Source organism: Durio zibethinus, chromosome 17 (genome assembly GCF_047325235.1).
Source record: "Durio zibethinus cultivar Kanyao isolate XHJ-2024 chromosome 17, ASM4732523v1, whole genome shotgun sequence".
Lineage (NCBI taxonomy): Eukaryota > Viridiplantae > Streptophyta > Magnoliopsida > Malvales > Malvaceae > Durio > Durio zibethinus.
In genome coordinates, this window is record NC_143178.1 from 9,062,422 (window position 1) to 9,089,975 (window position 27,554).

General features: G+C 26.8%; 1 protein-coding gene across 1 annotated transcript; it reads right to left on the reverse strand.

Moving 5' to 3' along the window:
- Positions 1-5,275: 5,275 nt before the first annotated feature.
- On the reverse strand, positions 5,276-27,191 carry LOC111288346 (agamous-like MADS-box protein MADS3). The gene is made up of 8 exons (XM_089746424.1): positions 26,866-27,191; positions 8,789-8,864; positions 8,655-8,716; positions 8,008-8,107; positions 7,369-7,410; positions 6,619-6,660; positions 6,349-6,476; positions 5,276-5,666 (listed from the first exon to the last, which is right to left on the reverse strand). The coding sequence occupies exons 1-8, from the start codon at positions 27,045-27,047 to the stop codon at positions 5,585-5,587; spliced, it is 714 nt and encodes a 237-aa protein (XP_089602550.1). The 5' UTR covers positions 27,048-27,191; the 3' UTR covers positions 5,276-5,584.
- Between the last annotated feature and the right edge of the window lie 363 nt (positions 27,192-27,554).

The following is a 27,554-nucleotide window of genomic DNA, read 5'->3' on the forward strand; positions in this document are numbered from 1 at the left end:
TCTTCAACTTCAATCTCAGCCCTCCAAAAATCAAAATAAAAAAACTAGATAATTAGAAAAAGATAAATAAAAAATTATTATAGGATAAATAATTAAAAAAATAATATTAGATATATAATTAGATAAATAAAAATACAAAAATAAATAAAATAAAAGATAAAAAATAATAAAATATATATATATTACTAATAATACATAAATAATAAAATACATAGGATATACATAAAATATAAAATAAAATAAAAATAAAAATAAAAATGACAAAGATAAAATTGAACCTACCCATTTGGACCAAGCCCAATTGATCTGGGCCTGGACCAAATTGGGTGTCTACATTATTAATTAAAAGTGGTTGAAATTATGGTGCTACCTTTTTTTATCTAGCGGTATATTCTTTATAACTCTCATTAGAGCTCTTTCTCATACTTTACAGGGCAATCGATTTGGAGCTATCTCTAACATGTGCTGATATCACTTTAAGAATGCTCAAGATAAATCTCTCTAAGTAATAATTTAGCAACTTTCTTAAAAGATATGAATAAGTAGCTTTTCATCACGAGCATACTTAACCATTTTGGATAGTATTGAACCAAATATGTCTCAGGACATCCAATTCCATCATACTTCTCAAATGTTAGAACCTTAAACTTAAGTGGAATAATCATGTCCAGAGCTAGCTAGGATTTTTTTGTACACAAGATTTAACCTTACTTTCAATAGTTTGAATCTTTTTTTCTAGGAAAGTATACCTCCTCTTTTGTGCATATAGATTCCATGAGTTCTCCCTTTAGGATCTTAAGCTAAATTCTTTGAATTGATCATTTCTTTGAGCAAAAAGTTCTTCGATAATCTCTTTCATCTGCCTCTTTATCAAATCAATATTCTCTTGATCCTTAAAAGAAATCGCTAAGATTATTCTAAAAAAAACTCTTTCTCTTTAAAGCACACATGAATTGTATTTTATTAAGTGGATATATAAATGAATGAATGAATGTGAGAATGACAAAGTTATTTAGTGAAAGGTGTAGAAATTGAAATAGGGGCAAGAATTAGAGACAAGCCATAATTCATATATCCTAGTTCAAAAAGACAACATAATATAAAAATAAATAAATAAATTTCCAAACTAAAGAAGTTCACAAAACATTTCATTTTTCTAACAAACTATCACTTAAAGTCCCTCTTTAAACAAAAACCACATCCATGTTTATCATCATGCCATCCCTTTCTTGTTGTTCTTAGATCTTTAACCCATTATTGTTGTTAGATCCAACCATTTCGCATTTATAAATGATTGCAACTTGTGTTTGAAAGCCTTAAAATTCTTAATAGAGTGTCAACATTCCTACCATAGTATTCACATTTTACATATAGGTTGAACCATTTTGGGTATGAAAGCTTTAAAGGCTTCAAAGGCATAAAGGCAACAAGATGTTTCTCAAGCAAATAGGGAAAGAGTTTTCCATATAAAATAAGGATAGGATCCAACTATTTCTTCTCCTTGGGTAATTTTTGGGCAACAGATTGGCTAGGAGTCTAAGCATTCGATCATGGTACCAAGGTTTAGAGTTAAGAAATTGGCTAAACAGGTGATTTGGGGAATGAAAAGCTGAAGATTTTGGTTCAGATGTGAACTTTTTAAAGACTGTAAAAAGTTTTAGGGCCTAATCCTAAATGCTTAGAGAGGAGGTAAAAAACAAACATGAAAACGATTTAAATGCAGGTTCGGGTTGAAAATTATTTGTGAAGATTGTATAGAACCTGATGACTCTATTTTGGAAATCAGATTTTAAAACTCAAACATTTGTGTATTCAGATTACTCATCCCTTTCATGATCTTATCCAAACCCTCATTATTGCTCAAACCACTAAATGTTTCAGCATGCTTAAGAAATATATTGGGGCCAGTAAAAATTAGTTGATCGTGACTCTATGAATTCATAGGACTTACTTAAGCTAAAACTAGTAAGGACCCTTGAAAAGGCACTAACTTAAGTTCTTTGAGTTTATCAACCATTTTCGTCAACTTGGTGAATTGTTCAGTCATCTTTTGAATGTCATGACTAAACTCATCTGCATTGTGTTCTAAAGCACTAATCCGGACCTCCAATTGATCTTTCATATTTTTAGCTTCTTATACCCATTAAAACAAATATTTTATTCCATTGGCTTAAATCAAAGTGTTTAATCTATTATTCTTGCAACAATTCTTATTAGGGTTAAAGCGTGAAGAAGTCTTCGGGATTTCTTTATTTCTTGATTTTGATTAAGGTTAAAATTTGTTTCAATTTTGAGGATTTTTGTTCAAATGGGATTCTGATTAGGGTTGGAGATTATTGAGATTAGGGATTTTGCAAATTTTTCAAGTAACTAATTATTTTTTTCTTGAATTTTAGAGTTTTTTTTTAATGATATTAGGAATATATTAATCATAAATAATATCTAAAAATAAAATAATGTTTAATGAGCTAACATGGATTTATCTAAGCCAAATGGCAAATATTTTAATCCACGTCATCACTGAAATTTAACACCAACCAATCAAAATGCCACATGAGCAGCTTCAGCTAACACACAAGCAAATCAACATCCACATCAACCAATTTAATGGATAAAATTTAACACTGTTAACAATTGGATTGAAATTATTAAATCTAAAAAGTACAATGACTAATTTCTTTTGAATTATATTAAAAGGACTAAATTCCCAAAATTCAAAAAATACAAGGACTTATGGCACATTTTGATCAAAGAAAAAAAAAAGAGAGAGAAAAATGATTCAGCTAAGAAAAAAAAGGGAAAAGAAGGGGAAAGTGAGAAAAAAAAGGTAGGTTCAAAATGGAAAGATTTGGGAAGAAGAAAAAAAAAAAGGAAAAGGAAGCTAGACTTGACCCGATCCACTAATTGGTGGCTCGACCTGGCTCACTAACCCAATCCAAATCTACTTTAGGCTCACCAATTGGTAGCTGATCCACAAAGCTTAGCCCATAAAATTTAGTTCATGACTTGGATCATATTGGGTTCTAATCCAAAAGCTTTATTTAGGGTAAATTTTTTTTCTCCTTTGTTTATTTATTTTCATGAGTCCTTAATTTTTTGTATGGTTGTTAATACTATTTTAGGACTTGTGAAAAAAATAATAATAATAACTGGTAATAAATAATATACAAATATATTCTTGAAAATTAATTTGCTCGTGGATGTATAATGAAATAAAATATGATTTGAATAAAAAATGAAATGTAAAAAATTTTGTGATTCAAAAATGATTTTCAAAAGAGGGTTTTAGAAATAAAAATAATATAGTATTTCTATATGAAAATATGATTTTGAATTGGAGGGAATTCAAATAATTAATTTTTACAAAAGAATATTATCCTAGTTTTCAAAAATATTTATGTGAATCTCTTAAGCAAATGATCAATTTTCTTAAATTTTACCTAGACATTGGAAAATCAAGAAAATTTTTCATCATTAAAATTTTTTATTTTTTTTCATATTTTATTGAAGAAATACTGATAAAAGACATGAAAAAAAAAAAAGATTTGAAAAGAATAAAATTAAATTAATTGTTTGCATGGTCTGATTTTATGTTTATCATTTGTTGTATATTGCATCATATTCATGGTATTCAATGATAATAAATTGAAGTGATGAAGTAAAATTTTAAAAATTAATTTTCAAAAATAAAAAAATTAATATTTTTGAATAAAAATAATTCACAATACCTTACCTAGAGATTGGAAAACTTTTCAATAATTATTTTTTTTATAAAAGAATATTACACTATATTTTAAGAATTATTATGAGAATCCAAGTGAAGAGATATTTTTCAAAATTTCACCTAGATATAGAAGAATTTAGTAAAGTTTTTTGACACTAGAAATTTCCATTCTATTCCTAAATAAAATGCTTTAAAGGGATTTTACAAAAAAAAAAATAATAAATGAAATTATGGGAATTATTTTAAATATCCAAATCATGGTCATTTTTATCAAAGTAAAAAAATAACATATGATTAGTTGGTACTATTTTAAAATAAAAGTTATAAGTGTGCTAATCATTTTTCACATATAACCATATTCCCGTACCTAATCTTATTTTTTATAGATCAAAATTTATTTTTTTAATAAGTTTTAATAAACTTTAAGATTTTATTAAAAAAGGTAAACTTTTTAATTGACTAATCACACTTAACAAAAAAAATTAGTGGTGACTCCCTTGGTTTTGATTTGATTCTTTAACATTTATCTAGCAATCTCAAAATCGTTATGATATATAAATATAACAAAAAACACATTTACTCTATAATTTTAGGAGACTAAACAAGATAATATAATCTGAAAATGTAATTAATTATCGATAATGAGATAAAATTTTACTTTTCTTTTGAAATCTAAAAAAAAATTCAGGAAAATAAGAGTTTTTAACTTGCCCGTATTTTTTTCTGACACTATTAAAAATTTAAAAAAAAACATCTAAAATCACATTTGATGAACTGAATTGAAAAATTAAATTCTAAAAAGTAAGATTTCAATAAAAAATTTTACTTTCTTCTGATCCAAATACTCCCTTAAAGATTTCTAGCATAATGCATGTGTCATGGGTCGAGACTCAAGCTCCGAATCCGCACGGCCCCGGGACCCGAGCATTCACCCTTTCGGCATCTCGAATCAGCCTGACCGTCACGGCTCACATCCTTGTGAGGTATTGTCCGCTCTGACCCCCCTGACCTCACAATTTTATCCTACAAAAGACGCGTCACAAGGCAGAGGTGGTGTGAACCCTTATATACCCAAGTAACCCTCTTATTATGTTCGATGTGGGATTCATGACTCTTTCTTAGGTCCGTGACATTCTCCCCCACCCAACCTCGTGACTCCCTCATCACGGAGGCTAGCCACCCTGCCTACCTCCCTCGAGGTGCTTGACGTGGATCGAACGGTTTAGGACTGGCTCTGATACCACTTGTCACGGGTGGAGACTTAAGCTCCAAACCTGCCCGGCTCCGGGACCCGGGCATTCAGCCTTCTGACGTCCCGGATCAGCCTGACCGTCACGGTTCACACCCTTGTGAGGTATTGTCCGCTCTGGCCCCCCTGACCTCATGGTTTTGTCCTACAAAAGACGCCTCACAAGGCGAAGGTGATGTGAACCCTTATATACCCCAGTGACCCTCTTATTATGTTCGATGTGAGATTCATGACTCTTCGTTAGGTCCGTGACACATGCATCTAGAAAGCCAAACACAAGCAAAAGCAGTTACGAAGGATACTAGCTAGAAAGGAACTTACTTTATCAGCCTAAAGGGTAGCATGGAAGAAGTAGGTTGATCCCAATTTGAAGTGCAGATCCTCAAATCTACAGCAATTTGATCCCAATTCCATAGTTATTAATTAGGTTTAAGTATTCTTTAAGGATATAAATATACTGGTCCATCTAATTTCATTCATTTTCGCTGATGATAATGAAGCTTTTCTAGCACTCAAATCATCACTAAGTAGGAGATTGTATTATTGGAAGTTAAGATAAGAATCATATATAATGAAGAATGTCTTGCACATAGCAGCTGAGGTTGAAAGGATCAAAGCCATACTGCAGTACACTTATTTGCACCTCCATCCGCCCAATCTTCGGTAACCCTTTGGGGAATAAACTGATGGTACCTGTTTCAAATGCGGCTATTCATCATACCCTTATTTGCTTATAATAATAATAATAATAAAAAAATTGTCATGATTTTGGACATCCAAGATATGCGATTTTTGCCTTATCCGTCTTTTCTCAAGTTAATTAATTGTTAGTATAGAACTAGAAGTAAAATGATATTTGCAATGAGATAAGTAACTTCTTTTTTCTTTATAAAACGTCAAAACTTTGGAATTTTTTTCATAATATCTTCAACTTCTTGAGTGAAGGAACTTCACATTTGGTTAAGCATATAAACAAGCATATAAATTCAGGGAATTAATACAACTTGCACTAAGATCATTTAGGGGTGGAAAATCGGTGAAAGAAATTGAAATTGGCAACCAATTATCACAACCTTAATATTTTAACTAATACCCCGATAAAGATAATAAATTAAGAGTTTATATTTAATAATTATTAGTATATAAATATTATATATTGTTAGTGAATTATATAATGATATTTTATTAAAAAAAATTAATTTTAAAATTTTAAAATCATAAAAAATAAAGATATTTAGTCTTAAAAATATATTTAGAATTAATTTTTTTATAAAGTGTCATTGTGTGATTCACTCATAACTTACTATTTGTATACTGAAAATGTATCAAATATAAATCTATAAATTAATTAATTGGAAGAAGAGTAAAATCTTACCCCATCGGCATGGAGGGTTCTTGCTGGGCATGATTAGCTTGTAAAGGAGGCATATTATATTCATTACCGACTTCTATGTTAGGATCTCCTAACCCTTGAGCTGCTTGAAAACATTGCTCTAACTCTAGCTGAAAATTTATCCAAAAAAAAAACTCTAGCTGAAAATACCCTAAGGAGCAAAATTATCATTCTACCAAAAATATGCTAAACAAGTGCAAACTTCAAAGCAGACACTGAATACATATAGGAATTTAAGGAAAAAAAATTAACCTGACACTTGAGCTGTTTGTTTTCGTCTTCAAGTTCACGTTCCTGATGGTTCATACGAAACACCATAAGCATGATACAATGTTTAACCAAGGATGAGTAAGTTTTCATTTCTTATTTGCAGTGGAATTGTGCCAAAAACTAGGTAAAGCCACTGAAACTCATGAGATCATGCTCTGATGCTATGTTTGGATGAGGTGTTTAGAAGAGAAGTTTTATTTCAATCAAGTTTTTTAAAAGTCTAAAAATGAATTTACTTGTTTAGGTAAAAATAAGAGAAGATTTTAAAACTTAAATGGAATTTCAACTCTATTGAAATTTCACCCAAATAGGTGATTTTTCAAAATTCCTCTAAATCTTCTCTTTTTCTTTTGTACATGGCTCACCATAAAATAAAAAATTCAAAAAAAATTAAATATTCATTTTATCTAACTATAATATATATTTTTTATGTTATTAATAATATTTATATATTTTTACAAATCTATTGACACTTATATTATATATTTTATTTATATATTTTTATCTTTAATATCATTATTCTTCTTTTGTAATTTTTTTTTTTATCTTAGCAAATTTTAATAGACTAAATTTCTTTTTAAGAAATATTTATCTAAACAAAATAATTACAAATTTTAACATTTTGAAAAAAAAAATTAAAATACCTTCATTTTGAATTTTTCAAAATTTTAAAATTTTTTACTGAAAAAAAAATCATCACAAACAAAGTCATTTGGCTAACGTTGTTTTAACCTTTTTGCGTAACTCTTCCATTCGTTCCAACAACAGCTGCACCTGCATTTATAATCAAGAAATTAAATTTTCAATGATATGAAATAACTGCAAAGACTCTGTTCATATTAGCAACTGGCATTCTCATTGTAATTTTAGTTAGATAGCTTCATAAATACAGTTTTTTCAGGTTTTTCCTAACTCTAGAATAAATCTTGATTATTTCATGATGAATCTGAGAAATGTTACAAATGAAATTGTTTGCCTTCAACAAAAGATCATTACAGTTGAACTTTCCCTTGATTTTAACAGTTACAATCGATGTCAATAAATATATAATATAAACTTTTACTTATAATTTAAATATTTTCTAAAAGTTTTAAGATAATTGTCGATGTTATACTTCGTGAAAATAATAAAGGGCTTCAAAAGAAGGAAGCCTACAATTCAAAAACTTTTGCACCAACAATGATAAAAGGCCATATGTTTTCATTTGATGATATAAAAACTTTTAGCATATACTCCTCTGTTCTTCCTTGTGATGTCCCATCTGTTTTAAAATTAGGTTCTTACACAATTAAACACAATCACAGAATCACATGCTGTTTACTTCAACCGATTGAATATAAAAGCAAAATTGAATTTAGAAACATGAGTTACCTTCTTCTGTCTAGCCAGTGAGAGAGTTCTGTCAAGCTGTTTCTCAATTTTATACAGCTCTTTTACACTAAGTGTCTCAAGCTCTTCTCCAAGAAGATGCCTTCAAAAATACATTATCATCCAATTATAATCAGTGTGCTTTCAGATAATTAATATATATAAGATGTATTTGGTACATAAATTTATGATAAAATAGGATAAACTGATATTATGAATAAGATTAGATTAAATAATATCATCTTATCTTGTATTTGATGTATGTAAATATTATGATAAAATAATTTATTTATTAACCAAAATTATATTTCTTCAAATTTTATACAACTTAAATTATTGTTATAATTTTTAATAATATAATAAAATATATAAGTTTAATCTCATTGCTTAAAAATAATCTTCACTTTAAGAAGATTAAATCATCTTATACCAAAAGGATAATTAATTTTTTTTGTAATCGTATCTTTTTTTTTAGATATAAATCAAATACAATATAAAATAATTATCATTTTATCCTATTTATTATCTTATGCACCAAACATAATTTTAAATGACTATATATGTTAATTAAGTTCATAGGAAGGCTTTAATTTATAAATATAAATCATTGCATTTGTCGTATTGATCAAGTTAAATCAAATGTCAATTACCTTTGACAGCGCTGAAGAGATTCATATTTTGCCTTTAACCTCAATACCTCTTGGTGCAGAGTCTGCATTGAACAAGAAAAAAAGTATTTAAAAAAGTGGGTTTGAGGCATAATAACGATTAAAATGTAAATTACCTGTGTTTCATTCTCAGCAATATTAACTTGAGAGGCGTAACGATGCTGCCAGTATTTTTCCAGGGTTTGAGGCACACTGAAGAAGAGACGGGAAGAAACAATTACGTTTAATTAATACATGCTAGCAAAATTTTCCTTGCTTCGCTGCTAATATTTTTATTTTTTAAGTATAAATTAATAATTTTTATATGTAATGAATTTTAAAAATAATTATTTTAAATTATACATCTTTTTTCTTTTATAGGTTTTTACTTTTCTCTTTATCTTTACTCAATTTTAAAGATATAAATTTATAATGGAAACATGTATACTTAATAGCATTATTTTTCATAGAAAGGAATTTTCTATTAAAAAAAATAAGAATAAAATTAAAAACAAGATTGAAACCCAAAGAAAAATTAAAATTTTTTTTACACATACGAAATATTCAAAATTATGTTAACCCAAAATATCATATTTTATTGTCCAAAGCCAAAAAAAAAAAAAAAAATTAAACTTCTAACAATAAGTAAATCTGTTCACCTAAATTTTCATAAAACCAAATTTATGTCAAAGACCGGCGTTACTTGTTAGCAAGAAAAGCCATGTAACTATATTTTATTTAATGGCTAGTTTAACAACATATTGTAATTAACTTTTTCTAGTTTAAAGTTCAAAATTTTTAATTAATTCGTCTTAACTAAATGTAAAAATAGGTGCATCTCGAATTTATTCCTTAAAAGCATATCCTTGAAAATTAAGAACTTAATCTTGCTTATAAATATATTGAAATCTATCTTTTTTCGCTTAAATTTTATTAGGTAGAACCATACAAAAATTTCTAAAATCATGTGCTTTTAAGTGATAATCACATTGTATCGTAAGAAATGCCACCGAATTAATATACTTCTTTTTAATATATTTCTTTTGTACCAAATTATTTTAGTGTTATCGACTTTCACGAAAATTTTTAAAAATATATTTGATTTTAATATATTTAATATTAAAATTTATAAAAAAAATTTATAAAATTAAAATTTCATAATTTTTAATGTTAAAAAGTAAAAAAAATTCATTAAAATAATTTTAAAATATAAAAAAATAAGAGTTTTAGATATTAAAAAATATATATATAATTTAAAATATCCCAAAAAATGAATAAAAAAATGAGACGAAAGGAAAAATATATAGATGTGTGTGTATGTGTGTACTTTTTTTTATGAAATATAGACTATAGTTTTCATTAAAATTGTAGAACACGTTCCAATTGGTTGTACTCTTATTAAAAACCTTTTCTAGGATTATCTAAATAAAAATATCATACTAGCTCTACTTGAATTAAAAATACCTAGACATACATACATATATATATATACATATATATATATATACATATATATTTATATTTATATATATGTATATATATGTATGTGTGAATATACACTACAAAAAATGGTTAAATGTGGTAGTTTTTTAGCAATATTTTACTAATAAATGCCACTAAATTTCATGTTTTTAAAAGTTAGCAGTATTTTTGTTGCAAATGCTAATAAATATTCATATGACGGCGTTTGTAATAGAAACACCACTACAAAATAAAAATTAGTAGCGTTTGTATCTCAAAACACCACTAATTAGTAAAAATTAGTGACGTTTATATACATAAACGCCACAAATAACTTGTTGAAAATAATTTAATGGTGTTTTTTTATACAAATACCACTAAATTTGACTCCAATTTCATCGAGCCCTATCCTTACCCAAATTTCCTTTTTTCATTTCTTTGTTTTTCCCCTATTATTCCCAAATTTGTTGGGATTTACTTTGAATCTCAGAATCTTATATCGAAAGTTATAAGAGTTTTGAGTTTATTTTGTATCTACATCGAGAGTTTAGTAAAAGTATAAAAAGTTTCACCCTTATAAATAAGATGTTTTGGCTTTGATTTGGTAATTCTAGATAGTTAAACACCAAAAGAATAGCTAGTTGAATAGGCTATTAAAAAAGTGTAATTGAGTTTTGAGTAAAGAGTTTTTTGAGATTTTTCTCATTGTAAAAGTCTCACATTTGTAAAAATTTATTTGTTAGTAGATTAGGTTTGGAGTAGGCCATTTTGAGTTGGATCGAACTAAATATATTTGTGTTCTTATTCTTGATTTGAGCTTGCTATTTTGTTCGTAAGTGTTGCATGTGTGTGGTGATATTTAACAAATGGTATCAGAGCTGTGGTAATTTCCCAATAAGTAGTATCAAAGCGAGGTTCGACATTTAAGATTTGTGAACCCAAGAGATCATGAAGCAGTGTTTCAAGATGTTTGAAAAAGATATGTCTAGTATGCCTATATTTAAGTTTGAGATTCCGTTATTTGATGAAAAGAATAATTTTATGTTATGACAAAGTATGATTCAAGATCTGTTAGTATAACAAGGGTTTGATCAGGCATTAGAGAGAGGTAAGCATGAGGTAATGTCAAATGGTAATTGGAATTGAATTTAGAAGAAAGCTTTTAATACTATTAGACTAACGCTAACCCCATAGGTAAAGTACAATGTGTTGATTGAGAGTACTTCGAAGAGTTTGTAGGATAAGCTTAAGGGTATTTATGCTTCGAAGTCATTGACTAATAGATTATGTTTGAAGATGGATATGTATTCTCTAAAGATGAAATAAGATACGAGTCTTCATAATCACCTGAATGAGTTTAATAGATTGATTTTTTAATTACTTAAGATTTCTGTTGATGAGTTAAAAGATGAAGAGAAGGCTTTAATTTTATTGTCATCCTTGCCCAAGTCTTATATGCCTTTAGTTCAAACTGTGTTAATGGGTAGGTCTACTTTAAAGTTGAATGATGTGATTGTCTTGTTGCCTAAGAACGAAAGGTTTATAAGAACATAAAACTCATTACCTAGAGAGAGTACACTAGCTGTAAAAGATTTTGATCGAGAAAAGACTCAAAAGAGAATTGATGGATTAAAAAGAAGATCCAAGTCAAGAAACAGAGATTACAATGACATAAAATGTTATTATAATGATGAAAAAAGACATCCAAGTGCACTGCAAGAAGTTGAGAATAGATATAGCTACTTTAAAAGAGCAAATGATGAGAAAAAATTAGATGAAGGAAAGAGTGATATTGTTGCCATTGTGTCTAATGATGATGATGTCGTTTTAACGAGTTGTATGGATAAGACTTAAATTTTAAAAAGTGATAAAGGTTAGATTTTAGATTCAGCTATTATAGTTCATGTTTGCAATGATAGGAGTTACTTTGTGAAGTTGAATGAGAATGAAAAGTATGAGGATATTATGGTTGCTAACAATGAAAAGGTTTAGATTTAAGGCATTGGGAGTGTTCACCTTAGATGTCACAATGATGTTAAAACGCTTCATCATGTAAGATATGTACCAAGTTATAACTACAATTTGATTACTTTGGGTAAGTTAGCTTCTTGAAGTACATATATTATGATAGTAATGATTCGTTGAAAATATACAGAATGGTAGTATGATTCTACAATGGCATAGGGTCAAAAATCACTTGTACATGCTTGATAGAGGCTTAATTGCTGGGATTCTTGTGATGAAAAAAAGGAATAAAGATAAGCGTGTTAGCTTTGCAAATACTATTGAAGTGTTTGGAGATTCAAGTCAAGGAAAGATTTGTTAGGATTTACCTTGAATCTCGAAATTTCACATCAAAAGTTATAACAGTTTTAAGTTTGTTTTGTATCCTATATTGAGAGTTTAGTAAAGGTATAAAATGTTTCACCCTTATAAATAAGATATTTTGATTTTGGGTTAGTAATCCTAGATAGTTAGACACCAAGAGAATAGTTATGTGAGTAGGCTATTAAAATGGTGTAATTGAGTTTTGGGTTAAATTTTGAGTAAAGAGTTATTGAAAACTTTTCTCATTCTAAAAGTCTTACAATTGTAAAAATTTATTTGTTAGTAGACCATTTTGAGTTGGGCTGAACCAAATATATTTGTATTCTTATTCTTGATTTGAGCTTGCTATTTTATTCATAAGTGTTGCATGTGTGTGGTAATCCCTAACAAAATTGTCTTTCATTTTTAGATTTCCTAGTTTTTCATTTTCAGATTTTCAAATTTCCCTCTTGCATTGTTTAAAGCTTAAAGCTTCACATTTTTTTTTTCTTTTAATTTTTTTCTTTTTCAGAAGTGTTAGCCTGTCAAAAGGTTCAAAGAAGGTAACTTTCAATTCATTTTTTTTTTAATTTTCACCATAATAGGGAAAAATTGCTTGCTTGATTTAGTTTCAAGCTTATCATGACATGCCTTGTTTATTTTGTTTGGGTTTTTTTTTTTTCCACTTTCACTAAGATGTTGACTTTATAACGATTGTATTTTAACCTTGTTAAAAACATTGTTCAAATGATTTTATGGTCTTGTTTGGAACATGAATATTTGGCTAAGCAAGATGAACAATTGTGATCAAATTATTCCATTTAGCTTTAATTATGATAGTAGTAACGGTATTACTAAAAATCAACAAAAATGTTTAAGATCTTACTATGGTAAAGTAGAGGCTCAAAGATAGTATGATCGTGTTTGATTTTCAGTCATGTGAGTCTTTGGAGATATGATATTTACAATTTTCATTCCGTTAGTATTTGGCAATGTTTATATGGAAGTCCTTTTGATAGAGGATGGATCTCAATTTACCATATATAAGAATAGCAAATTTTACAATACATGACAATCCCAAGCCTTAATTTTGTGTAATCTACATACTGTCTCTTATTCTTAAGAGCTGATGGTTTGGGTAGACCCGTAAATGCCAATAATTATAGCAGATAGGAAGGAAACAAGTAATAAGAAAATATGAAAATTACTACGATATTGCACTTTGCTTTAAAATTGCCTTGTGGCAACTGCTATGAAAGTGGCACCAAGACCATAACAATTGAATTAACTCATAATAATTTCGATCATTTTGCTCGCACTTTCCTTGGCATTTTTATTTTTTTAGTTTTTTTACTAGTATTTTCACTACTCTCTTTATTATTTCTTAGTAAATATCAATCAAGATGAATTCTACCTCATTTTTCCACTAGCTAATTAACTATTTCGTTGCTCCTTAAATATCTTCTGTCGAGGTTTTATAGTTACCAATGACGTTTGCTTCTTGTTATCTACCAACCTTTTTTTCTTCTCTATTTTTTCTTCCTTGTTCGAGGTCTTACAGAAGTGTCATACTATCAAAGGGGTTCAAATTAGCAAGTAATTTAAGTTTGGTAAAAGCATTATTTGGATAATTTTATATGTTCTTGTTTGGAACATGAATATATGGTTGAGCAAGATGAACAATTATGATAAAATCTATCGATTTAACTTTAATTATAATCGTAGTATTGGGTATTGCTAAAAATCACCAAAAAGTTTAAGCTCTTATTGGTGGTAAGGTGGAGGCTCTAAGATTGTAGGATCAAATGGTCTTATGTTTGAGCTCTCGCCTTGTGTGAGTTTTCAAAATGTGATATTTAGAACTTTCATTTCCCCTATTTGATAATATTTATATAAAAGTCTTGTTGATAGTTGAAGGATCTCAATATCTCTCATGCCATACATAAAAAAAGCAAATTTTACAGCATTAGACAATCTTAGGCCTTAATTTTAGGTAATATGCTTACTTTGTTCTTCATTTTAAAGTTTTTCTTTCTTTTTTCTTAATCTCTCTCCATTTTCACTTTCTTATATGTTAATATCATGCTTGGCCTTTCCAGTTTTCATGGAGATCTTAGCATGTCAATGATTATTTCTTGACAACTACAACAATTCACACTTTGATGTTCGAAACTCTCTTGATGCATGTTCTTTTAAAGTCTCTATTTTTATCATTCTTGATGACATTTTAGAGGTTTCTGAGAATTTAGGTAAGCATGAACAATTTTGGTTAAACTTTTTGATTGGTTGATCCTTGTACTCATGTCAAATATTTGATTCTCCACTTTTATGTGGATTTGTATAATGTTATATTTAAAATGATCAACCAAATCTATTAAGTTAATATTTTTAAATCTAGTTCAAATAAATATATATTATTTATCTAAAGTAATCACAAGTAAAGTCAGACAAGATTCTAACTTAAAAATTCACAAGTAAAATAGTCATAAGTGGCATTTCCTATCAAGTTATAAACATAATAGATACAATTTTGTTGTACAAATGGATGATCAGTACTTTTTTTGTGTGACTTGTCCAAAGAAACTAGGTTTTGGTCTTCTCCATTGATCCCAATTTTCAACACTAAATATTGAAACTTTACTCATTTGGTTGTTGAATGGCTACATTTTTCATTTGGTTGTTGAAATGTAGGAAATTTGAGATATATATATATATATATATATATATATATAAACAATAACATTATTTTTTAGCTTAGCATACTAATTAATTAATTAGCACATTAACATTATCTTTTTATCGTATATACGTGATCAAAAAAAGTTTTTTTTGCAACTTGATCTAGATTCAGAGAATTGTAAGTATTTATCCCCTGAGGTAGGCCTAAGTGTGTGCAACCTTTATACTCTTCACAAGTATTTGTTTAGTCTTTCAAATTTCAAATTCCATTCTTGTTCAATTTAAACATATACTTTCTTTACAATATTTGAGAATATTCTATTTGTCTTGATTTCATATTTTGCCATATTACATGCATGATATAGACACGCCAACTCATTTCTTTATATCATGTAGAATATACAAAACTATTTAAATAACTTGTTTGGTGATATCGACTTGTTATTATTTTTGGATTTAGGGTTAGTCTAATTAATTATGTTACAGTTCATTTTCATATAATTAATTATATATCTTTGGTTTGATATTGTAGCAGATACTAAATAGATAAGAGTTGGATACAGAAGTCAATATTAAGTCAAAAGTACTGAGATTGAGTGAAAAAATTTTTTAATTTTGCATTGAAAAATGCAAGAGAAGATAATATGATATTATACCCATGTTTGAGGTGTGCTAATATTGATTGGCAAATTCGTGAAGTTGTTTTGGAATATTTAATTTGTATTGGATTTTCTCGAGATATATTAATTAGTATTTTCATGAAAATTTTGTACCATCAAAGTCATCGACTAGAGTTTCTTCAACTTCAACGGCTTCCTAACACTAACATGATTCTATTAGATAAAATGACATTGAAGGCATGTTGCAAGATGCTTTCAACATTCATAACCAATATTTTTATAATCTGTCTCCCCAAAATAATGGATTTAATGAGTCAAATGTTGAAATAAATGAATTTGGTAAACATGGTATAGGTATAAGTGACCAACAATCTAGTGAAAAAGCATCAAAGTTCTATAGGTTGCTTGAGGATATAAATGAAAAACTCTATGAGAGATCTAAACATTCAAGGTTGTTTTTCTGTGTGTGTCATTTTCATTTGAAATGCTTATGTAGATGGACAAAAAACTCTTTGATTTAATTATTAGAGTTTTATGAAAAAAAATGTTTCTTTTTGCAAAAATTCTTGAATTTTATAAAGATTCAAAGAAGATAATCAAGGATTTAGGTCTTAGATATGAGAAAATTCATGGTTATCCCAATGATTGCATGTTGTATTAGGGTGATAGAAAAAATAAAAATTCTTGTCATGTGTGTGACAATTCCAATTGGTTGGCTACAAATCCCAATAAAAGGTGGAATTAGGATGATGATAAAATCCATATAAAAAAGAAGGCTATAAAGTTTTTACAATATTTTTCATTAATACCAAGACTTCAACGACTTTTCATGTCTTTCAAAACTGTAAATTCTATAAGATGGCATCATGACAAGCGAACAAATGATGAATCATTGAGGCATCTTGTTAATTTTTTAACATGGAAATCATTTTATTCAAAATTTTTAGACTTTACTTTTGATCCTCAAAATGTTATACTTAGACTAACATCTAACAGTTCAACCCGTTCAAAGTGATGAGTACTTTTTATAGTACTTGGCTAGTTGTATTGGTTCCATACAATTTACCATCATAGATTGCCATGAAGCAATAGTCATTTATCCTGTCAATGATAATTCTCAAGGAAAAAAGTTTGAGTAATTATATAGACATCTATTTACAACCTCTTATTAAAGAGTTAAAGCAATTATGAAAAAAAGTTAAAACCTATGATGCATAAAAAAAAACTTCAATATGCATGCTACTTTATTATAAACTATCAATGATTTTCTTGCTTATGCAAATCTATCTAGTTAAAGTACAAAAGGTCGTTATGCTTGTCCATGTTGTGCTATGCAGAATATTTAAAGTGGTTACATAATGATAGGAAGTTTTGTTATATGGCACATTATCGATGGTTGGATGATAATCATTGATTTAGATTTTAAAAACATCTCTTTAATGGAACTGAAGAGTTGAAAAGAGTGCCATTACCAATTATTGGGTCTAATATCAGGTTAAGTTAAAAGAAATCAATTTCACTCATGAAAAAATGACTCAATAAAAAAAAAAGAGTGAAGGAGATCTTTGAAGGTGTTTGACCTCAAATTACTCAAATTGATGATACTGATACTCAAGTTGGTGATCTTAATGTTCAAAGTGATGAAGAGGAAGATGAAAAAGATGACTCCAATGAGTTTAAGTTATGAAAAATAAGTATCTTTTTTAAGTTATCTTACTGGGAATATAATTTATTATGTCATAAACTTAATGTGATGCACATAGAGAAAAATGTTTGCAAAATTTTATTGAGACAATTCTTAATGTGAATAAAAGATCAAATGATAACTTAAAGAGTCGACTTGACCTAGTTGACATGAGGATTTATCCTGACCTTCATCCAAAGTTGCTTCATAATGGCAAATCCCAATTGACTCCTACTTGTTTTGGGATGTCTAAAGCTCAAAAAGATGTATTTTGCAAGGTTCTAAAAAATACGAACGTTTCAGACGACTATACATCAAATATATCAAGATGTATGAGTCTAAAAGAGTGAAGATTTTCTTCGTTGAAGTCACATGATTATCACATTTTGATACAAACTTACTTTCCATTACTTTACATTTATTAATGTCAAAATAAGTTACTTCAGTGATAATTGAATTGAATAACATATTTAAAGCTCTTTACAGAAAAGTTCTAAATGTGGAAAAGCTTGACAAACTTTAAGATCAAGTCACGGTTACTTTACATCATTTAGAGAATTTTTTTTTCAAACATCTCCACTATTATGATGCATTTGATTATCCACCTTTCACATGAAACAAAAGTCAATAGATCAATTTATTATCAATGGATGTATCATATCAAAAGGTATTATTTGTTAATAGCGTGATTAGGTTGTTAATGTAGATCACTCTAATTAAAAAGGTATATGACAAATTTTTATGTCCTAGATTTTTTGAGAGGTTAAAGTCTTATTGTCGCAACAAATGTTATCCAAAAGGTTCTATTACTGAAAGATATTTAGCAAAAAAGTATATAACATTTTATTTTTGTTATTTGAAAAATGTTAAAATGAGATTTAGTAGACCATCAAGAAATGTTGGTATGCATCATACTGACTTTGCCAACACTTATCTTTTTAAAAGTTATGAACAACCAATAGGTAAAGCTAAAGTGGTGGAGTTAGATAATAAATATTACACACAAGCACATTGATATGTTCTTTTTCATCATAACTCAATTGAATCGCTTCGCACGTAAGTTTTTCTACGATGAAATCATTCATTCTATTAAGCATAATTTATTTTATGTTTCTTCTTGTTAATACATTATCTTGTTGCATGTAGTGAGTATAAAAATAAATTGAGAGCTTTTGTACATTATCAATGATTAAACCCTCGAGAGCTTGATAAGTTTTTCATTAAAAACTTTCATAAATGATTAGGAGAAACTGCAAGTAATGCTATACTTTTCATTACAAGAATTGTACATAGAATGCTTAGGGTATAAATAAAATTAATAACATATATATTTATTTCATCTTTATAGGTTTAGAATAGAAAGCTTATTAGTGAAGAAGTGAAATATCTTTCACATGGACTAAATCTTTTGCAGGAGAATGTGCTTGCTATCGATTCTAACTCAATTACTTTTAATCCTTAGATTGATACTGGATCTAGCAATATAGGATATCTAGGTTTAGATAGTATCCCACCAATTGGTTCTGCTTTTAATTTGAATGCAAGAATCATAAGCCCCATATTTAGATTTTGATTATAATCATTAAAGTATTGGTAATTTACTAATTGACTTTTATTTTTTTGTAGTTGATAACAATGGTCAACAAAGGACCAAAGGTTGGACAACTTTGAACGAATTTTTTGCACTACCTCCAAATGAATGTATTGTAGTGTCTACAAACTCTGATAGGCAACCAATTGATGAAGAGTCTCAACTGTTGGTTGGATATCTAGGCATAATTGCCCGTAATGGAATGAAACTACTTATTCACTATGAAACATGGCATAAAGTTTCAGTAAGAGTTAAGGCCGATGCTTTAAACTTTATTGAGGTATTAGTATAATTAATTACATAAAAAAAAATTAATTATTTTAAATTTTGTTTATCGATTATAACTTTTTTTGTTGTATTGTTATAGTTAAAATTTGTAGTTGAAATACTTACTTCATTTGTGCTTAAGTTATTGGGAAAAAAATGGAATGACTATAAGCATAATTTGAAGAAAAAATATTTTGATCAAAATAGTACTGTAGAAGCCACAATGGAAAAGCTACCTTGTAATGTTATTAGGTGACAATATGAACAATTAGTTAGATTTTAGTTCTCACGAAAATGAAAGGTAATAATTTATAACTTTTAATATTATTTTTAATAATAAATGTGTTTTATGATTTTAGTTGGTAATATTTATATTTTTACTATATACATAATTATTTTTTATTACGAAAAAAAAATATTGGGATTGCTAGCAAAAAGCAACAAAAATATAGCCACACAAATGGATCAAAAGGCTTTGTAAAAAAGCATAAAGAAAAAGTAAGTTTATGATATTAAACTTATCCAAATGCTTGAACTTGAGTTTTACTATTGATATGTGTGAAGAAGTTACCGTTAACGTTTGTTTATGACTTTTTGTGCTATTAAAAGGTCAAAATGCAAATTGGATAGTTTCAATACATAATATTAAAGCTATCTGAATGATTGAACTTAGTTTTTACGATTGATATATGAGAAAAAGTTACCGTTTACGTCTGTTTGTGGCTTTTTGTACAGTTAAAAGATAAAAATGTAAATTTTTAGTTATTGCTATTTTAACCAATTATGTAGCTTAAATACATTATATTAAACTTGTCCAAATGATTGAGGAAGGTTTTCACAATTTATATGCATAAAAACATTACCGTTTACGTTTGTTAAAAACTTTGTGTTGTTAAAAGGCAAAAATGTAAATTTGTTGTTATTATTATATTTTAACAGTTTCGATAGCTTAAATACATGATAGTAAACTTATCTGAATGATTGAATTTGGTTTCCACAATTCATATGTGTGAAAAATTATCGTTTACATCTATTTAGTACTTTCTATGTTATTAAAAGGCAAAAATGTAAATTTGCTGTTATTGTTCTATTTTAACAATTTTGATAGCTTAAATATATAATACTAAACTTATTCGAATGATTGAACTTGGTTTTCATGATTCATATTTGTGAAAGAGTTACCATTTACGTCTGTTTAGTACTTTTTATATCGTTAAAAGATAAAAATATAAATTTATTGTTATTGTTCTATTTTAACAGTTTCGATAGCTTAAATACATGATACTAAACTTGTCTGAATGATTGAACTTGATTTCCATGATTCATATGTGTGAAAAAGTTATCGTTTACATCTATTTAGTGCTTTTTATGTCATTAAAAGACAAAATTGCAAAATTGCTATTATTGTTCTATTTTAACAATTTGATAGCTTAAATATATAATATTAAACTTGTCTGAATAATTGAATTTAGTTTTCATAGTTCATATGTGTGAAAAAATTATCGTTTTACATTTATTTAATGCATTTTATGCCGTTAAAAAGTAAAAATGTAAATTTGTTATTTTTGTTTTGTTTGCTGTTATTATTATGTTTTAACAATTTTAATAGCTTAAATACTTGATACTAAACTCGTTCGAATGATTGAACTTGGTTTTCATAGTTTATATGTGTGAAAAAAATTATCGTTTACATCTATTTAGTGCTTTTTACGTCATTAAAAGGTAAAAATACAAATTTGCTATTATTGTTTAATTTTAACAGTTTTAATAGCTTACAGTTTTAATAGCTTAAATACATGATATTAAACTTGTTTGAATTATTGAACTTGGTTTTTATAGTTTATATGTGTGAAAAAGTTACCGTTTATATCTGTTTAGTGCTTTTTGTGCCATTAAAAGGCAAAAATGTAAATTTGCTATTATTGTTTTGTTTTAACAGTTTTGATAACTTAAATACATGATACTAACCTTATTCGAATGATTAAACTTAGTTTTCATGGTTCATATGTGTGAAAATTATGCTGTTTAAAGGCAAAAATGCAAATTTACTGTCATTGTTCTGTTTTAACAGTTTCGATAGCTTAAATACTTGATACTAAACTTGTCTAAATGATTGAATTAATTTTTACAGTTGATATATATGAAAAAGTTATCATTTATAGTCTATTTAAAACCTTTTAATTAAAAGGTAAAAATATAAATTTATTATTATTATTCTATTTTAATAGTTTGGATAGCTTAAATAATGTGTTTTTATGTAAAAGATTGAAATGGGTAAACAAATTAGACGTTGAAACTTTTTCAATTAACTTATACAAAAAAATAGATCTTTCTTGAATATTAAAACATAAGAAATTATGGTAATTTGTTGGATTTATTTTATATAGAAAGTAAATATTTATTATTTTAAATATATTATCAAGTAATTATTCAACTTGATAGCTTTATCTAATTAATTTACAAGAGAAAACGAAAGAAAAAATTATCGCAGAGATTGAAGCAGCATTCGATGGTTCTATCAACATGTAAGAATTGAAAATTTGAATTTTCACAAAAGTCTAGAAAAGAAAGACATGGACAAGTCCAAGGCCTTTGATTGAGTCTAATACCATCTAGCTACTATGGATGTAACTCTCAACAATTTACATTCTCAGCAAGCCAATCTTTGTAAAAGATCTCCATATTGAAAGATGGGTTACAAACTATGCAACAACATTTCGAGTAAATGAAAATGGAAAGAGAACATGAGCGTACTAAAAGTGAAGAAGAACGTGCTAGAATGAAAGTAGAGCATATAAGATTTCAACAGTTGTATGATCGATTCGACACTTTTATCAATTTTGTGCAACAACAATTTTCAAGAACTAATTTAGGTAGCCCACCAACTCTGGTATTATATTTAGTAACTATTTATATTTTTTAATATAAAAAATAGCTTATTATTAAATGTTAAAACTTTATTACTTTATTCAATAGGTTCTTGAGCACGCTATGGCCAATGTGAAAAAATCCTTCATCAAATGGCATGTTCCAAATCTATACGGTCATCAATTTTATTCATTTTAAATTTTTGGTTAACGTACTAAAATAATTTGAATGTTATTGTATGTATTAAACTATATTACATGCATATTAAAACAAATTATGTATATAGATATTTAAATATTTATAATATTCAATTTATGAATTTAAGTTCATTTATATATATTATCATTTTTATTTAATTATAATAATAAAAATTAAAAAATATAAATATCCTAATTTAGCAATGTTTGTAGCAGAAAACACTATTAAATTTAGTGACATTTGTGTTAGCAAAAGTCATTAAGTTAATGGCGTTTTACAATGAAATACCATTATTTTTTTCGACACAGGAATAGCCAACACTTTTTACAAACACCATTAATATTTTAACAATGTTTGTAAACATCACTAAATGTGAAAAAAAATCATTAAAGATCTAATTCCCCGTAATAATATATACATACATTCATGCCATAGAATGTATATATACATGTATTCTTCAAATGTCAATGACATTACTTTATGTGAAGTGATTTTTTTTTTTAAAGAAAAGAAAAGAAACTTTATTGATCAAAAGATAAAAGTAATACTTACACATAAAAAAAGAGTAATACAGTATATTGCAATCAAAAAGCAAAAATTAGAATGTTATAACTAAAATTTTCTTTATGAATTAAAAATATCAATTGACTTCTCAAATCTTATATAAATATATAAAAACCAAAACTTTTAACAAAAAAGAAAAAATATATAATGTAGATAATCTATTCTTTTAATATGTGAATGATCTTAAATAATTGCCATATGTCATGCATTAATTATTTTGCTTTGTTTTCATATAAATTTTATTAATTTAAAAGTTATTTATTTTGACTAAATTAGGTATATTTATTTTCATATAAATATCAAATATTATTACCTTTTATAATTATGCTGCAATTTAATAATCTTAGATCACTTTAAATAAATTCAATTCTTTTTTTTTTGTGCTAAAATTCAATTCTTAATTTTAAACATTAAATATGAACACTAGAAATAAGAAATATACTTTAAAAGTGTTGATTATTTGATATCCGTAATTTTAGTATTTAATTAAGAAATAATTTATGTAATGAATTTATAAGTCATATAATGCTAAGAATTCATAAAATAAAAGGCCTAATTAATTGCAAACATATTTTTTATATTTCTTTCTATATAAGTAGTAATTACAATCACACATATTTACCAACATAATTTACTATTTTAAAATGGATTCTCTAATAACCCATTATAATTGCACTACATAAATTACTCTCGATTAATCTTATATCTTATCTTATATAAATATATAAAAGCTAAAGCATTTAACAAAAAAGGAAAAAATCCAATGTGGATGATCTATTTTTTTGACGTGTGGATGGTCTAGAATATTTACATATGTGCGGCATTAATTATTTTAATTTATTTTCATATAAATTTTATTAATTTAAAAGATATTTATTTTGACTAATTTAGGTATATTTATTTTCTTATAAATATTGAATATTATTATCTTTTATAGTTATGTTACAATTCAATTATTTAAATCATTTTCAAATAAATTCAATTCTTAATTTTAAATACTAAACATGAACACTATAAATAAAAAATATACATTAAAAATATTGACTATTTGATATCTGTAATTTTAATATTTAATTAAGAAATAATTTATGTAATGATATATAAGTCATATAAAGATATTTTTTATATTTCTTTCTATATAAGTATTAATTACAATTACACATATTTACCAACATAATTTACTATTTTAAAATATATTCTCTAATAACCCATTATAATTACTATGCATAAATTACTCTCAATTAATTTATAAAAGGCTTTCTAATTCTTACTATAAATAGAAAATCATGTAAACTAAGAGTGTTAAAAGGTTACCATCCAAATATATCAATCTGGAATTAGGTAAATTTTTGTCATACAATTATATTAATTTTTTATGAAAATGAATTATTTTGGTTTTGATTTTTTTCATTGTTTTATTTTCGTCAAATTACATTATTCTTTTAATTTCTCAGTTACTATTTATTATACTAACAACAATGCTAAATATTGATCAACAAGTTTTTTATTTTTTCGCTTTTGTGTTCATATGCTTTCATTTTATCACATTTGGTAGTTGGTATTGTTTCTCTTTTATTCACTCAATTTTTTACAAAAAAAAAAGTAGTTTTCATTAACATAAAAAAGCATGAGTCTAGAAATCAGGCTTGGAAGTGACCCTAACTAGGTATGTTGGTCACTAATCTTACACTCAATTTTAGTTATGTGGTGTGCTAAAAAATAAACAATTCTTTTAGTATGAATGAAATGACAAAATGCACAAAAAGAAATCAAATTCAACATATTAAAATTTTATATCCCATAATATGTATAATCTGCCTTTGTGATTTCATAAATAATTACTAATGAATCACTCTCCACTATGACAAAATTAAAATCATGATCATATTGATCATGGTCGCATTTAATAATATAAATGTTTTCATTTTGAATACAAAAGGGATCAAAATTGTCAAATTAACTACCATTTCTATTCAATTTTGTCTTGATTAATATTACAATTATATAACCTGCTTTTCTTTTTTAGATTAATTTTTATTTCTTTCTTGGTTTAATTAACTTGAATTGCATTTATTACTACTTTGTAGTTTTTAAAATGACATTGTCCAAGACTTGATCTATTGCTTAATTATCTTTTATTGATCTAATTTCTTTTTCATTAAAATAATACAAATATACAGTCAACCATAAACAAAAAAAATTGTTTTTGTGTACACTTCATGCTTTTATAGTTTCAAGACTTTTTTGAAAATTAAAATTATTAAATTTTGGTCATAATATGTTCTTTATATATACGAGGTAAAAAAATATACTTACCAAAAAAAGTTTTAAATAAATTTGGGTTCATAACTTATTATTTTTGTAAACTTTACACTAATTATAATACTTAATACATATCGATCTTCATGTGAATATGGTAAATAATTTTATTACAAAATTTTCTTAAAAATTTATTTTAGTTACATATTGATCTTTAATATTTATTTTTTATTTATTTTACATCAAAATTTTTATTTTTATATAAAAATTATTAGTTATATTATAATTAATTTTTTATATATAATTATATACTCGTGTATCGTACACACTTAAAACTAGTAGTATATTATATATAAAACCATAAAGAAGGCATGGAAGATAAGTTGACTAGCTTAATTTATTAAAATTGCGGTTGATAAATAATTTAAAATTTTAATTTTTAATGATTTAACCTTTTCTATTTGATACTTCAGTCTTTAAACAACTTAACTGAAAGATTTTCAATAAAAAATGTTTAAAATCTTAAGTAATTTAAAGTTATTTAATGAATGAATTCAATCATTTTATTTTAAAAAGTTTTATCCTTTAATTACTTTAATTTTATACTCTTTCGATTAATTTTTTTAACTTTAGCCGATATAAAGTACTTTAAAAAATCAACAAAATATTTATTCGGTACTTGGTTTTTAGTGAAGTGTCAAATTATTTTTAGATTAAAAATTCAATATTGAATTTTTTTCAATTTATTAATCAGCAGTGCCATTTTACTAATTTTTAAATGTGAAAAGCAACACCAAATGTACAATGTCAATCATCACTGAGTTTCTTGCTTTACCCCACCTATATGCAGAAAGAAGGCGTCCAAAAAAATTAAATTCCATGAAAATAATTACTAGTATAGAAGAAAAAAATTCCAAATAAAGAAAAAGAAGTGAGGTAATCAAGAATATGGAAACCCTAGAGGCAAAGAATTTAGTTTAGAGCAAAAAAGGATGAGTACCCAGTATCAGTACATGTGCAAAAGTTTGAAGTATGAACAGGGAAACACTACTTTTCTTCCATTTATTTTAGTTACAGTCTTTGACGAACGGATGAAGCTCAGATATTTTGGTTTTGTCAAAAAAAAAAAAAAAGTGGGACAGAAACCCTCATCGCGCATTCAACTCAACTCCATGGGCTGTCCAAATCTACTTGACAAGAATCGTGTATCTAACAAGGGTTTTTTATCATGGCGGACACAGATCAAAGCACGGAAAGAAAAAAAATAGTGAAAAAGGACAAAGAAAAGCGAGTTGTGAAACCAATGGTTGTCATCTCCAAACAGGTATCAGACCCGCACAAATTGCAGCTCACAGTGATTTCCAAGATCATAGGAAGCAATGAACCCCCCCCCCCCCCCCAATCTCACTCTCTCGTCCTCTCTGTTAGGTTCTTAAGAAACAATTCAAACAAATGATCATCCTTCTCTCTCTCTCTCTCTCTCTCTCTCTCTCTCTCTCTTCACTTTTGATAATTAAAAGCAGGAAGATGATATGTAGGCATCTTATTAGAACAGTAGTTGCATTTAAATCATTCCAGGGATGGCAAGATTTTTTGGGTTTGATCGTGATCAGTCATGGATTGCAAAACAAAACAAAACAAATGCAATATTAGCAAACAAAGCTGCAGAAATAGAGACAGAGAGAGGGAGGGAAAGAAATTAAGAGAGAATCTTACGTATTGCTGCCAAATTCAGAGAGCTTGCCCCGGCTGGAGAAGATGATGAGAGCAACCTCAGCATCGCACAGCACTGAAAGCTCGAAGGCTTTCTTTTGTAAACCATTCCTTCTCTTGGAGAAAGTTACTTGGCGATTGATTTTGTTCTCAATTCTCTCCAACATCACTTTTCCTCTCCCCATTTGTGGGAAATAAAGCCAACAAAAAAAAAAAACTCCAAAAATTTTAACAATAAAATACTAGTAGTAGTGAAACAACGATGTTCTTACTTCCCTTCCTCTTGGGTTTATGGTTTTCGTTTGGTAATAGCGAGGAAAGGATACAGTGGTTAAAGCGTATACGTCTGTCACTTTTGATATTTTTTTATTCATTTTACCAAAAGTAAAGTTTTTTTTTTTTTTGAATTTTTACTAACTGCAAGATTGGATGACTTTTGAATTGACCCATTTTCATGAAAACAAAAAATGTTCACAGTAAAATACATAGTTTCGGTTCTTTGTTTTTCTCCTCTTTTTTAAAAATGTTTTCAAAAAAAAAAAATTTTAAAATTTTAAAATTATAAAAAAAAATATACTTAATCTTAATTATATATTTAAAATTAATTTTTATGACATAATTCTAAACAAAATATATTTAAAACTAATTTTTATTAGATATTATTATTTAGTTTACTAACAAGATATAATATA